Source organism: Cynocephalus volans, chromosome 2, assembly GCF_027409185.1.
Source record: "Cynocephalus volans isolate mCynVol1 chromosome 2, mCynVol1.pri, whole genome shotgun sequence".
NCBI classification, from domain to species: domain Eukaryota; kingdom Metazoa; phylum Chordata; class Mammalia; order Dermoptera; family Cynocephalidae; genus Cynocephalus; species Cynocephalus volans.
The window spans coordinates 62731724-62744215 of NC_084461.1; the positions used below are offsets into that span (position 1 = coordinate 62731724).

Below are 12492 nucleotides of genomic sequence, written 5' to 3' on the forward strand. Positions count from 1 at the left end.
AACTTTAATGTCCTCCAAAGATTCCTCACATCTTCCAGTAGAGCTACCCAGGCCCGTTAAATAACATCACTATGTAACTCTCTTCCTCCAGTGACTAAATTATTTAAAGGAGATCTTACCGCTAATTCCTCAAAACTAAAAATAATGAATTCTCTTCCAAATGTTACCTCTATTTGCAAATATTTTAACTGCCAAGAATTCTCTCCTCAAAAAATAAACGTAGGAACATCAAACCCCTTTTCAGGAAACCTGCACAGGGTAAACAAATAGGGACTTTCCAATTACTGCTTTTACTCTCTCCTCCTACTTTCTGTTCAGTTGCATAACCATAAAAATCCACATTATGAACTTAAACTTGTTTACACAGCCAACATTTTTACAGAAGGACATTCTTAAATTGGTGTTGGCAGTAATAGGTTTTAGAAAGTTTGAATTTTCCTGAAATTGCCAAATTTTGTGCATAGGTCCATCTTTCCAAGGAGAGGCTCTGCATTTTCATTAGTTTCAAAGGAGTCCATAGTTAAAAGTCAAAGTAGGTTACATACCTGTATGACAGAACTTTCCAATTCTTATTTCTATTCCCTCCAATTTTTAACTTTAACAAATACTAATATAGAGAACTTATTCCATACCAAGCACGGTTCCTTGTGCTTTATAAATATTAACTCAATTCTTATAAAAACTCTGAGATAGGTCCTACTCTTCACCTCTTGTAGATGAGATATTAAGCAACTTAGAAAAGCTGAGATTTAAATCCAATAGTACAAAGTCCATGCTCATAATCACTTCACCATGATACCTCTCCAATTTAGAGAAATAAAGTTATTAATGTCCTATTTAACAGAATTAAAGTCCACTTCTCTGTCATTTCAACAATGCTCACTCAGATTTTAGAGGATTTATTATTTAAGTACAAAGCTGTTAGTGACAACAGGAATAATACAATGACCTTTCTTTATAGCCACAAAATATTTTGAGCTTACGAACAGTCCTGAAATCTAGATGAATACAAATATATCTATTACAAAAGATGTAAAATGTCCCTTTCAAGTAATAATTACTATGGCTCTATATTATATCATTTACAATAATATTCTTCCCCATTGTTATTCAAAAATGGTGATTTAACAATTTTTCATGAAACGAGGCCTCCTATTTGCCTACTTGCTTTTTCAAGGATACAGGATTTTATTCTATGTGATTGCATACTTACAGAAATTCATAGTTGCGCTCTTCAGGTGAAGGCAAATACATGGTAACAGCATCTAACAAGGGCTGTACACCTTTGTTTTTCAGGGCACTTCCACAAAGCACTGGTACTGCTGTCTGAGCCAGTGTTACTCTGTGTATTGCAGTCTGTAGCTACAAAGCAGAGTTATAAATGAGCATTTCTTTTGTGTGTAGTATACTGGTCCCTGCCAGATAGAATTTGAGGCCTTCCCCACCCTTCCAGGTAGAACAACACTCCTTGCCACATCTCCATCATTCTTCATGGCTTTATTCTTTATTTTTCTTTATAACACTAATAACGACCTAGCATGTTATATGTGTATTTGTTTATTATCTATCTCCCATTCACTAGAATGTAAAATCCATATAAGCATTACAGTAAGTCCCATGAAAATACTGCTAAATACCCAGAAACTAGAAAAATGCTAAAAAAACTATAAGTGCTCAAAAATATTTCTACATAAATGAGGTAATATACTTATGATTTAACCTTAATGGTCTAGTAGAACTGATCAGAAATATATAGAAATCTGAGTTATAATTTCTTCAAATGAATTAGATTCACATTAAACAAAATTCAAAGGAGAATGAAAATTCAAAATAGAAAATATTTTTAAAACAAAAGGTTGGCCAGTTAGCTCAGTTGGTAACAGCATAGCCTTACAACATTAAATTCATGGGTTTGGATTCCATACTGGTCAGCCACCAAAAAAACCCAACAAAATAACCTCAAAAACCAGGAAAAGCTTGGGTATAAGCTATTAACAAGAGAATTGGTGGGTGAATTCCACTTTAGATTGTGAACTGTTTGAAAACACAAATCATGTTATGTAACAATAGGGCATAATAAACATCACATTTAAACATTCGAATACTAAACAAAAAAATCTCAAAAATGATGGAATTTCATTCAAAAGAAATCACTTTTTTTCTTACTTCTATCTTCAAGTGGCTCAAAAATATGCTTTAGCTCTTGTGTTTTTAATTCTTTTTCGTAAATAATAACTACATGAATTTGCTGGGCTAATCTTTGGCCCCACTTTACAGATTACCATTTAGAAACACTTTGCTTGGCAACTCTTATGTTTCATAAAGGAAAATAAACAGTAAATTTGCCAAATTCAGGAGGGAAAGTCCCTGGCAGAACAAAGCAGAGATACTCCTTGAAGAAATCTGTCATAATTTAATTGCTACCTGTATCTCACTTGCCTATTCTCTGATTTATTTAACTACGTCAAAAGGAAAAAAAAAAAAAAACTATAATGAGTTTCCATTAAAAATTAAAACAAATAAAGAAAACATGTTCTGAAGAAAATGATCATTGTATTAGCCTGAAAAACTGGTAAGTTTTATATACAAACTTTCTACCTGTTGTTTACCTAAGAATCCTTAGAAAAATGATCAGAATGAAGAGAAAAACCCACAGAGAATGAGTAATTACATAATTCTGACTCAATAAAGAAAGATTCGATTTCTAATTTTGTAAAGTATACTGAAAATAGTGGTTTGCACCTGTAATAGTAGTAATTTACCTAAACATTCTCCTAATTTTTAATTTGGCATTTTCTAATAGTATGCAAAGTTAAAAAAAACAAACACATACCTAAGACAGAGAAATCAAACTACATCCAACTAGTAAAACTTTGTCAAAGCAATTGAATAATGAAAGTTACCTTTTCAGCTGGTACTAAATCAAAATTTTCACTAAATTCTCCTAAAACCAAGTCAGCAAATTCATCATCCAAATCTGCGACCTACAAAGAAAGCCTTTAGTTCTACAACTTGTAATTTATTTTCACAACTATTAACTTGTCTAAATACCATAAATAAGCATTATCCAGGCCAAGTAAGTCTTTGTATCTTCTAAAGATATAAAGAAAAGTTTTTCTTTCAAAGGAAAAGGAATTGCAAATTAAAGATAAGCTATTATGAGTTTCCTAAATTCACAGAGAGCCACAGGCTGATACGGCTTCTCAATGAAGAGCTATCTACTCAGTGCTCAAAAGAAATGAAAGAAAACACAGAATTTACAGCCAACGATAATACATACAATGGACTACTGCTTTTTTAGATAAATTTGGGGGTTTTAGTTCATAATAAAGTTTCATCTGGTATCTAACATTCTGAGTGGTCACCAGATCTCCCAAGACAGTCAAACTAAAAGAACTAATTTTACTGCAATCATGCACTGAAAGAATACATTTAAGTTGGGGGGACAGAGGCATCATTTCAATAATAAATATGCAATAATCTAGTTCATATTCTTTTCATAACCATCTGCCTATGTGAAATAATTCAGCTGACAACAAATTAATAAAACAGTTTCAAAAGTTTGTAGGGAGCAAAACATTTAAACTTATTGAGAAAAACATACTCTAACACAGTAAACTATAGCAGAAATGTACCTAACAATCCTCCTGGAAAGCAGTATTTGTGATGGGTGAGCAAAAAAAGAGAAAAAATCCTCAAAGTCCATCCACAGGAGAATAGACAAAAAATTGTGGTATAATCATGTATTAGAACACTATACAAGATTGAAAATAAATAAACTACAACTACACATAGCAATATGGACGAATCTCCAACATGATGTTCAACAATGTAATAAAATACAACCCGTATTGTTCCACTTATGTAAAGTTCAAAACACGCAAAACTATATTCTTTAGGGATATATAGATTTGTGGTAAGCTATAAAGAAAAGCAAATGAAAGACAAACACTAAAATAATTGGTTATGGGGATGGGTAGATGATTAGTAGAAGGGAGAGATATGAACAGCAAGCAGCATGCAGAGATTCAAGGGCACTGCTAATACTCTATTTCTTAAGCTGAGTGGCACACACATTGGTGTTCATTTTATTACTCATTATACCTCACATATTCCATATGTAATTTTATATAAAATTCCACAATAAATAAGATTTTTTTTTTGAAGTTTCTAAATACTTATACAATTTTAAGCTTAAAATTTTACTTGTTCAATTAAGGCATTTCTTGCTTCAGTTGTCTCCTTCAGCAACTCAGGATCACTTATTTCCAAGAGGGGTTTTCTCTCAAAGTCTTTTCCATCGTCTGAATTGAGATTCCAAAGAAGCTTTTCTTTATTTACTACATCCACCACTCCTTTGAAAGTTTTAGCTTCACCAATTGGTAACTATAAGTCAGAATGAGATTAACCTTATTAAACGATCACTCACTCGGAACTGCATTGGTGATAAAGCTTATCTAATTGTACCACTTCCCCGAAAAAAGTCTTTTACCATTATTAACGTTATCTATAGCTATTTTATTTATACCCTGACTTCTTCCAAAAAGGATTTGACATAGCTTCAGAAATGTACACAATATGTCACAATAAAATAAATTAATGAAGAAACTGAGAAGCTGATGCTATCAGTTAACCAATTTACCTGTAAAAGCAAAGTCTTTGCCTTCAACTTCTCTCTGATGCTTTTAACTGCATAGTTAAAACTGTAGAAAGCAAAATAATTAGAGTTAAAAATATAGTTTAGAATTCTTATAACGGGTTTAAGAATGTTCTCTAAAATTTCACCCTTTTTATTCTCCTTAATGCTCACCATTTAACAGTGTCTCACAGGACAATATTTTGAATAAACTTTTAATGTTAATTTCAGATAACAGTGATTAAATGTTTATCCTAATTCCACCACAGAGGTGTTTAGGATATTATAATTATGAGCTTCACACAACTAAACTTTGAGGTTAAGGTTAAATAAATTGATCAAGGTCACATAGGCAATAAATTGCATTTAGGATTCCAATACAAGATTTGTGATTACAAGGCTAGTCTTCTCCAACTAGATTTGCTACCACACAAGGCCACTAGCTTTCTTCCAAAAGCCAGCCTGACTCATTAATTTTTCTATGCTTTTATCTTAGGCATTCTAAATATCATATGCTATGCTACTCATTTCTATGCTAACGCTGGGGTTGGCTACCTATGGCACACATGCACATGGGCTGATTTATAAACACATGCAGATCATTCTGGTTCCAATGTCTCTGAGAACCAGCCTAGTATTCAGTCATCTCCACAGACACTGTCCATCAGTAAATGAGTACTTCCATCTACCATAAGGAACTCCAAACAGAAAAAAGTCAGAACTTGAGCCCAGCAAATTTTAAAGGTTATTGTGCTATTACTAAATAAGACAAAAGTCCTTTAAACAAACAGCCTTAGAATTACTAAAGAGTTACATATACACAAAACATACTACTGTGTAGTTTTAAGGGAAGAACAGTTCATGTTTTGTTTTTGCCACTCTCCCACCAAACCAGGACCTCTCTCCTATCACACTTCCTCCAGAATCTCTTCATATTCTTTATTCTCTCTTTCACATTTTCTAAATCCTTCATATATTGCTGATTCTCTGAATTATGTTCTCAGAACATGTATCCATTTTGAGTTACCACTCTCTAAAGTCTCTGAGCATGACCACTACATCTCACCATTAACTCTCTTCTATCCTGTACGAAGGTCTTATAGCACTGACATTCTCCTCTCTCATTCCCTTTTATTGAGAGCCTACTACCCAGTAGCTAAGGAAAATCAAGGAACAAGGAAGAACACCTTTCTCTAAGGCAACTGCAGGAAATAACTCTCTACTGTCTACCTTTAACAGTGATGGGGAGCACTGTAACCTTCAGCAATACAGGAACTATACTTAATAGTTCTAAAGAGAACCAATGGAATCAGCAAGACACCATTTCGTCAGGATCCTAGAAGATATAACTCATCCTCTCTGCATTAGAAACAGGACGATCTCTATTAATCCCAAATTGTTACTTAACTTATAGATTAGTTGCTTTGAAATTTTTTTAAATGGGAATGAATTGGGATTCCATAGAATATTTATACCCTATAGGAAAGAAGAGCTATTTCTATATTTAAGTTATAGTCCATTAAAAGCTCAAATTGTATTCTCACTTTGATAAGCCAAAAAACACCTTTTAAATACCTTGCTCCAGTTTTGTCCATCTTGTTTAAAAAACAGATTCGAGGTATCTTGTGTTTATCAGCTTGTCTCCATACTGTCAGAGTTTGGGCCTAAAGCAAAATGAGGAAAAATAACTATGTTACTTGACACGGAATAAAAAAATACAAGAATCTACCGTAACACAAAATTGGACCCACAAAATTGGGCACTGACCATAGAATCAGTGCCACCGTACTTATACTTCTAGGGTCACTCTTTTGCTATCAGGTTAACACAGCTGGAAATGTGATAAAATGTGATAGAGAACGTGCTTCAGATTGAGAATAATACTTTGGGTAAAATAGGTTGCCACATGAAGACAATCAAAATCTGGGAGGTACTGAGAATCATGGAAAGAGGACTTAACTGAGAATAAGAAGATCTAATTTTTGTCTGTTTTCACCTTTCCTATTACATGTCACATGATATTGAACTCATTTAATGTCAGTTTTCTGATCTGTAAAATAGGGACTTTTGCATCAATTAATTCAGACAGCTGTTGTGAAGTAAAAAGGAGTGCACTATAAAAATGTTACTATGATAAAAATCACATTTTATTGTGATTATTTGAATGTTGTGTAAACTAAAGAGGACTTAAGGGGGTAAAATTTATAAAATTTATAAGTTGCAGGTCTCATATGCTTTTCTTCTATTTGACTTCTTTTAATTTCATTTTTGCACATATTAAATATATACATGAGTCTAAATATATATATATGAGTCTATTAAATTACATATTAAGTATATACATGAGTCTAAATATTTATATATGAATCTATTAGTGGAGTCCAACAGCCCTCAAGCAAAGCATAAAAAGCCTAATGTACTGACTCTAGTTACAGCAGAAGACAGTTTTTTTTTAAAGATTTATATACAATAAAATACACAGATCTTAAGTGTACAGCTAAATGAGTTTTGATAAAAGTATACACTTGTGTAACTTCTTATCCAATCAAAATATAAAACACTTTATCACTCCAGAAACTTTTCTCATACCCCTGCCCCTATAAGAAACCTGCTCTGATTTCTATCACCATGGATTCATTCTGCCTATTCCTGAACCTCATATAAACAGCGTGGTTTCTTTGGCTCAACATAATGTCTTTGGCATTCACCCATGTTTTGGGGTACACTGGTTCATACTTTTTTATTGCCATATTCCTTTCTATAAACGTACCAGTTTGTTTATCTATTCACCTGTTGATGTGAGCTTGGGTTGTTTCTAGGTTGGGGCTATTATGAGTTTAGCTGCTACAAACATTCTGAACAAGTCTTTGGTGGACAAATGTTTTCATTTGGATAAAGATATAGAAGTAGAATTGCTGAGTTTTAAGGAAGTTGTATATTTAACTTTATAGAAACTGTCAAATAGTCTTCCAAAGTCATCATGTTATTTTACGGTCCTTCTAACAGAGTATAAGCATTCCAGTTGTACCACACTGACACATGCTTTCACTCTTTTTAATTCTAGTCATTCTTGTGAGTGTGGAATGGTATCGCTTCCTGATTTTCAATTTGCATTTTCCTGACAACTAATGAGATTTGTGCCTCTTTTCATATGCTTACGGGCCATTCATATCTTCTTTTGTGAAGTGTCCATTCAAGTCTACTGTCCATTTTTTTACTGGGTTTTTTGTTTTTATTACTGATTTGTAGTTCTTCATAAATTCTAGATACAAGTCCTTAGTCACACATATGTACTGTAAAAATTTTAGCATGTATTTCACAAGAACAATGACATTCTCCTATATAACCTATACTATCACTGCATTCAGGAAATTTAATATTCATACAAGTACTTTTATCTAACATTACAAATATTTTCTCATAGTCTGTGGCCTTTTCATTTCTTTTAGTTTTAATGAGCAGACGTCATTTTGACGTGTTCAATGAATCAACTTTTATTCTTTTATGTTTTATGCTTCTTATGTCCTCTCTCATAGCTGTATAACACCAGGTGTGTAAGTAGATGGGGTATAAACAATGACAGCAAGTTGCCAAGACTGTGACACTTCCACCCTAAATAGTTCGACGTGTATTTCTTAAGAATAAGGACTTTCTCCTAAAAAATGGATTATAATGATCACATTCAGAAAATTTTTAGTTGACACAATACTTTTATCTAATACATATAGTCCATATTTAAATTTCCCTGATTTGGGGAGGGAGAAGGGAGGGAGGTTTTGTTGATGGGGAGCAATAATCAGCCACAATGTATATCGACAAAATAAAACTTAAAAAAAAAAATAAATAAAATAAAATAAAATAAAATAAATAAATAAATAAATAAATTTCCCTCATTTTCCCAATGTCCTTTTAACTTTTTGGGGTTAGTTTTCTAGTCTCTTTACAACCCTTTAATCTAGAACAGTTTTCCAGCTTTTTTCTCTCTCATTCATGATGCTTACATTTAAAAAAATGTTCCTCGATCCCTGAACTGGCCAGTCACAAAATAAATAAGTAAATAAATAAATGTTCAAACTCTGAAAATTTCTGGCCAGTTTTTTTGCAGAGTTTCTCTCCATTTAAATTTCTCTGGTTGTTTTCTTATGTATAGATTTGAGCCAAACATTTTTGTCAGGAATACAACACAGGTAAATGTGTCCCTCTTGGTGCATCATATCAAGAAGCCCACTGGGTCAATTTTTCCTATTTTAAAAGATGTTAATTTTGATCATTTAATTAAGATAATATCACTTTTAGTAATTTTAAGGTCAAAAGAACTAGTAGGATTCTATATTCAACATAAAGCTAATCTTGAGATTATATGATGAAGGCAGTACCAGCTATAAAGAGGGCATGACTAATTCCTCTAGCAATAAATTATTATAAATCCATTTTTAAATTTATTCAAGATCCTTTATATTAATTGCTGGGAGATAATTCTCCATAGGTCTCTCACATTTCTGCACGTTTTATTAGGAGACGCACTGACTGCCCTTTGTCTCAAGGATGAACGACAGAGACAACATCTCCCTGTGGGGCAAAAGGCAGGTTTGCTTACAATGCTGGAAGACAATGTTTCCCTCCAGAGCAAAGGGAAGGCATGCTTACTGCCTATTACAAAATGTTTCCATTCTCTAAATACAGGATTCCTCTCAACCCACAGCATGTGCTCCCTTCATGTCACCCTGTGGAAACTGGGACTTGGTAAACCAGTACAGGAAAATGCTGACACTCTGGTAATTACTATTTCTGTGACTATTTCTCTGACACAGGAGTCTTATGTCTTCTGCCAGAATCCATGAAGCCATGGCAGGTTAACTTTTTAGCTTCAAAATAAGGTAGAATTGCAGGTCCTTCACAGATCGTGACACTAACTTTCATATTTCCTATAGAAAAACAAACTTTATTTTCCTTTTACTACGAAATATCTGAGATCACATATAGATCCCACCACAAAATTCAATGCTAACTTCCTTTGATCATAATTTGATTTATATGAACTTACCCAATAAAAGGTTACATAGTTAACTAAATTTGATACATTTTACTTTTTTAAGAACCATGCTGTCCTATCTTCACTTAACTCTGGCAATAGTTTTTACCTCTACACCAGCAGAGGCATCAAATACAGCCACTGCACCATCCAACACCCTCAGGCAGCGCTCAACCTCCAAGGTGAAGTCCACATGACCTAAGAAAAAGATGAGAAATATAATGCTTAAAACCTTTTGAAAAACAAAAACAATCATATGATCTAGCAATTCCACTTCTGGGTATATATTCAGAAGTATTAAAAGCAGGGTCTCGAAGATATATTTACACACCATGTTCACAGCAGCACTATTCACAATAGACAAAAGGTGGAAACAACCCAAATGTCCATTAATGGATGAATGGATGAACAAAATGTGGTATATACATACAATGGAATAGTATACACACTTAAAAAGGAAGAAAATCCTGTTACAATATGGATGAAACTTGAAGACTTAATGCTAAGTGAAATAAGCCAGTCACAAAAGGACAAATACTGTATGATTCTACTTAATATGAAGTATCTAAAGTAGTAAAATTCATAGATTTAGAAAGCAGAATGGTAACTACCAGGGTGAACAGAAGAAAACAAAGGAAAGTTGTTGTTTAATGGGTAAAGAGTTTCAGTTCTGCAAGATGAAAGTTCTAGAGATTTGTTTCACAGCAATGTGAACATACTTGACACTACTGACTTGTACACTTAAAAATAGTTAAAATGGTAAGTTTTATGTTATGTGTTTTTTACCACAATAAAAAAAAAAACCCACATACACAAAAACACAATAAAGCAGCATCTCTGTATTGCTGGAATAGCCCCATACCTGGTGTATCAATTAGATTGACTCTATACCCCTTCCAATCAAATGTAACAGCAGCTGATTGAATAGTGATGCCTCTTTCTCGCTCTTGAGCCATGAAATCTGTCACTGTGTCTCCATCATCAACATCTACCCAGGAAAAAGATGATATCATTTAGTCTTTTTTTTTTTTTTTTTTTTTTTTTTTTGTCGTTTTTTCGTGACCGGCACTCAGCCAGTGAGTGCACTGGTCATTCTTATATAGGATCCAAACCCGCAGCGGGAGCGTCGCCGCGCCCCCAGCGCAGCACTCTACCGAGTGCGCCACGGGCTCGGCCCATCATTTAGTCTTAATAGCAGGTATATTTTATTGGTATTAGATATCTACCTGACATAATTTGCTTTAAGAAAAATCTTTTCTAAAATATTTGGCTTAATATTTAGAGCCCTGAATCCTTCTCTAAGTATGTCCTCATTCTAGAAAAAGCTTTTGCAGCCAAGATTAGTAATTCTTCCATAAAAATAATTTTTAACAACTAAGATTAAAATGTTTTCATTTTAGTGAGCCATATACTCCTTTCCTTTTCCTAGCCTGACATTTATTACCTTCTTTTTATCAGCATTCCTCCCTCCTGATCTTTTGATGGGAAGCAGAGTAGGTAGTGGAATGAAACAGCACAGACAGACCTAGATTTAAATCCCAACTTTACCATTTACTGTGATCCTGAGCAAGTTACTCAACATAGTTTATAAAATAAGGCCAATAAAGCCATCCTTGCTGGGTTGTTAAAGGTATGAAATGAGACAATATATATAAAGTACCTAGTCCACTTATCAACCCAGTAGATGATAAATGGTAGCAACATGGAACAAGGTAGAAAAAAAACTCTTCCAAAGTTTAATTATCTTTTACAAACCCTTCTCATTACTAAATTTTCCAAAGAAAAGGAATGTATTTGCACAAATGAAAATAAAGTCTCAGTGAAACTTCTATAGTATAAAGTCATGGATAAACTTTATCGTGACTACCAAAAAGTTCACTCAAACTACTCTTTAAACCCCTAAAATAGTAGCCAGCTTCCCTATTTGTTTGTGCATATAGAAACGTGTATACACACAACATAATCTAAACACCAAAAGAGGGGAAAATAGCAGAAAAATGTATTTGACAGCAACTCCAAATATCTACATAACCTATGAATTATGTTAGTGTTGCCAGTTATTCACAACACAACTACCAAAGAAAACAAACATCATTAAGGATACAAAGACCAAATAACTAACTAAAAGTGCTAATGGAGGCAGTGTTTTAAAACACTTATATGATAACAAGATTTTTTACAATGATAAAGATCTTTACTTCATATTAGCTCTCTATGATTATTTATGTGACTAATAAAATCAACCTCAGATAGCAACTTCTGCCACAATTTGGATAGTTTCTAGACTACGGTCTGAACTAGAAAAAGACTTCAAAAGATAACTTGTTTGTCATGGAACATTTTATACTTGTATATCATGGAATACATACTCAATAACATATAGAATATTATTCAGCCTTAAAAAGGAAGGAAATTCTGACACATGCTACAACATGGATTAACCTTAAGGATATTGTTCTTTTAACTTATACACTTATACAGTAGTCAAAATCATAAAAAGAAAAAGTAGAATGGTACAGTTTTTTCAACTACAATTAAAAAAAAAAATAAGTAGACAAAGTGCCTGGGCCCACCTTATTTGGACCCTCACTTCAGGGAAACAAACTGAGGATGTGAGGAAAGGATTGTTATCAGATTTATGACACAACAGAGGACTCCTGACAAGTTCCACATTTTGCTCCATGTCATTTTACCACTTACATAACATAATTCTATGAGAAATTCAGGTGAACATACATTTAGGAGTCTATTATCATGAAGATTCGAATCCTTATATTCTTTTCCACTATAGATATTATGTTACGTCTCAGTCAGTTCTAATGGT

General features: G+C 33.2%; 1 protein-coding gene across 4 annotated transcripts in view; it reads right to left on the reverse strand.

The window, feature by feature from the left end:
• Nucleotides 1-12492, reverse strand: part of GFM2 (GTP dependent ribosome recycling factor mitochondrial 2) — a 54428-nt gene that overhangs the window by 31443 nt on the left and 10493 nt on the right. For all 4 annotated transcript variants that reach the window (XR_010022632.1, XM_063086350.1, XM_063086348.1 and 1 more), the window contains exons 6-12: nucleotides 10531-10656; nucleotides 9778-9866; nucleotides 6212-6300; nucleotides 4643-4703; nucleotides 4207-4386; nucleotides 2904-2984; nucleotides 1214-1362 (exon numbers count right to left, since the gene is read on the reverse strand). Coding sequence is in view for 3 of the 4 variants with exons in the window: in XM_063086350.1 (XP_062942420.1) it covers nucleotides 1214-1362; nucleotides 2904-2984; nucleotides 4207-4386; nucleotides 4643-4703; nucleotides 6212-6300; nucleotides 9778-9866; nucleotides 10531-10656 (775 nt within the window). In the remaining variant the exon portion in view is untranslated. The remainder of the gene's footprint in view (nucleotides 1-1213; nucleotides 1363-2903; nucleotides 2985-4206; nucleotides 4387-4642; nucleotides 4704-6211; nucleotides 6301-9777; nucleotides 9867-10530; nucleotides 10657-12492) is intronic.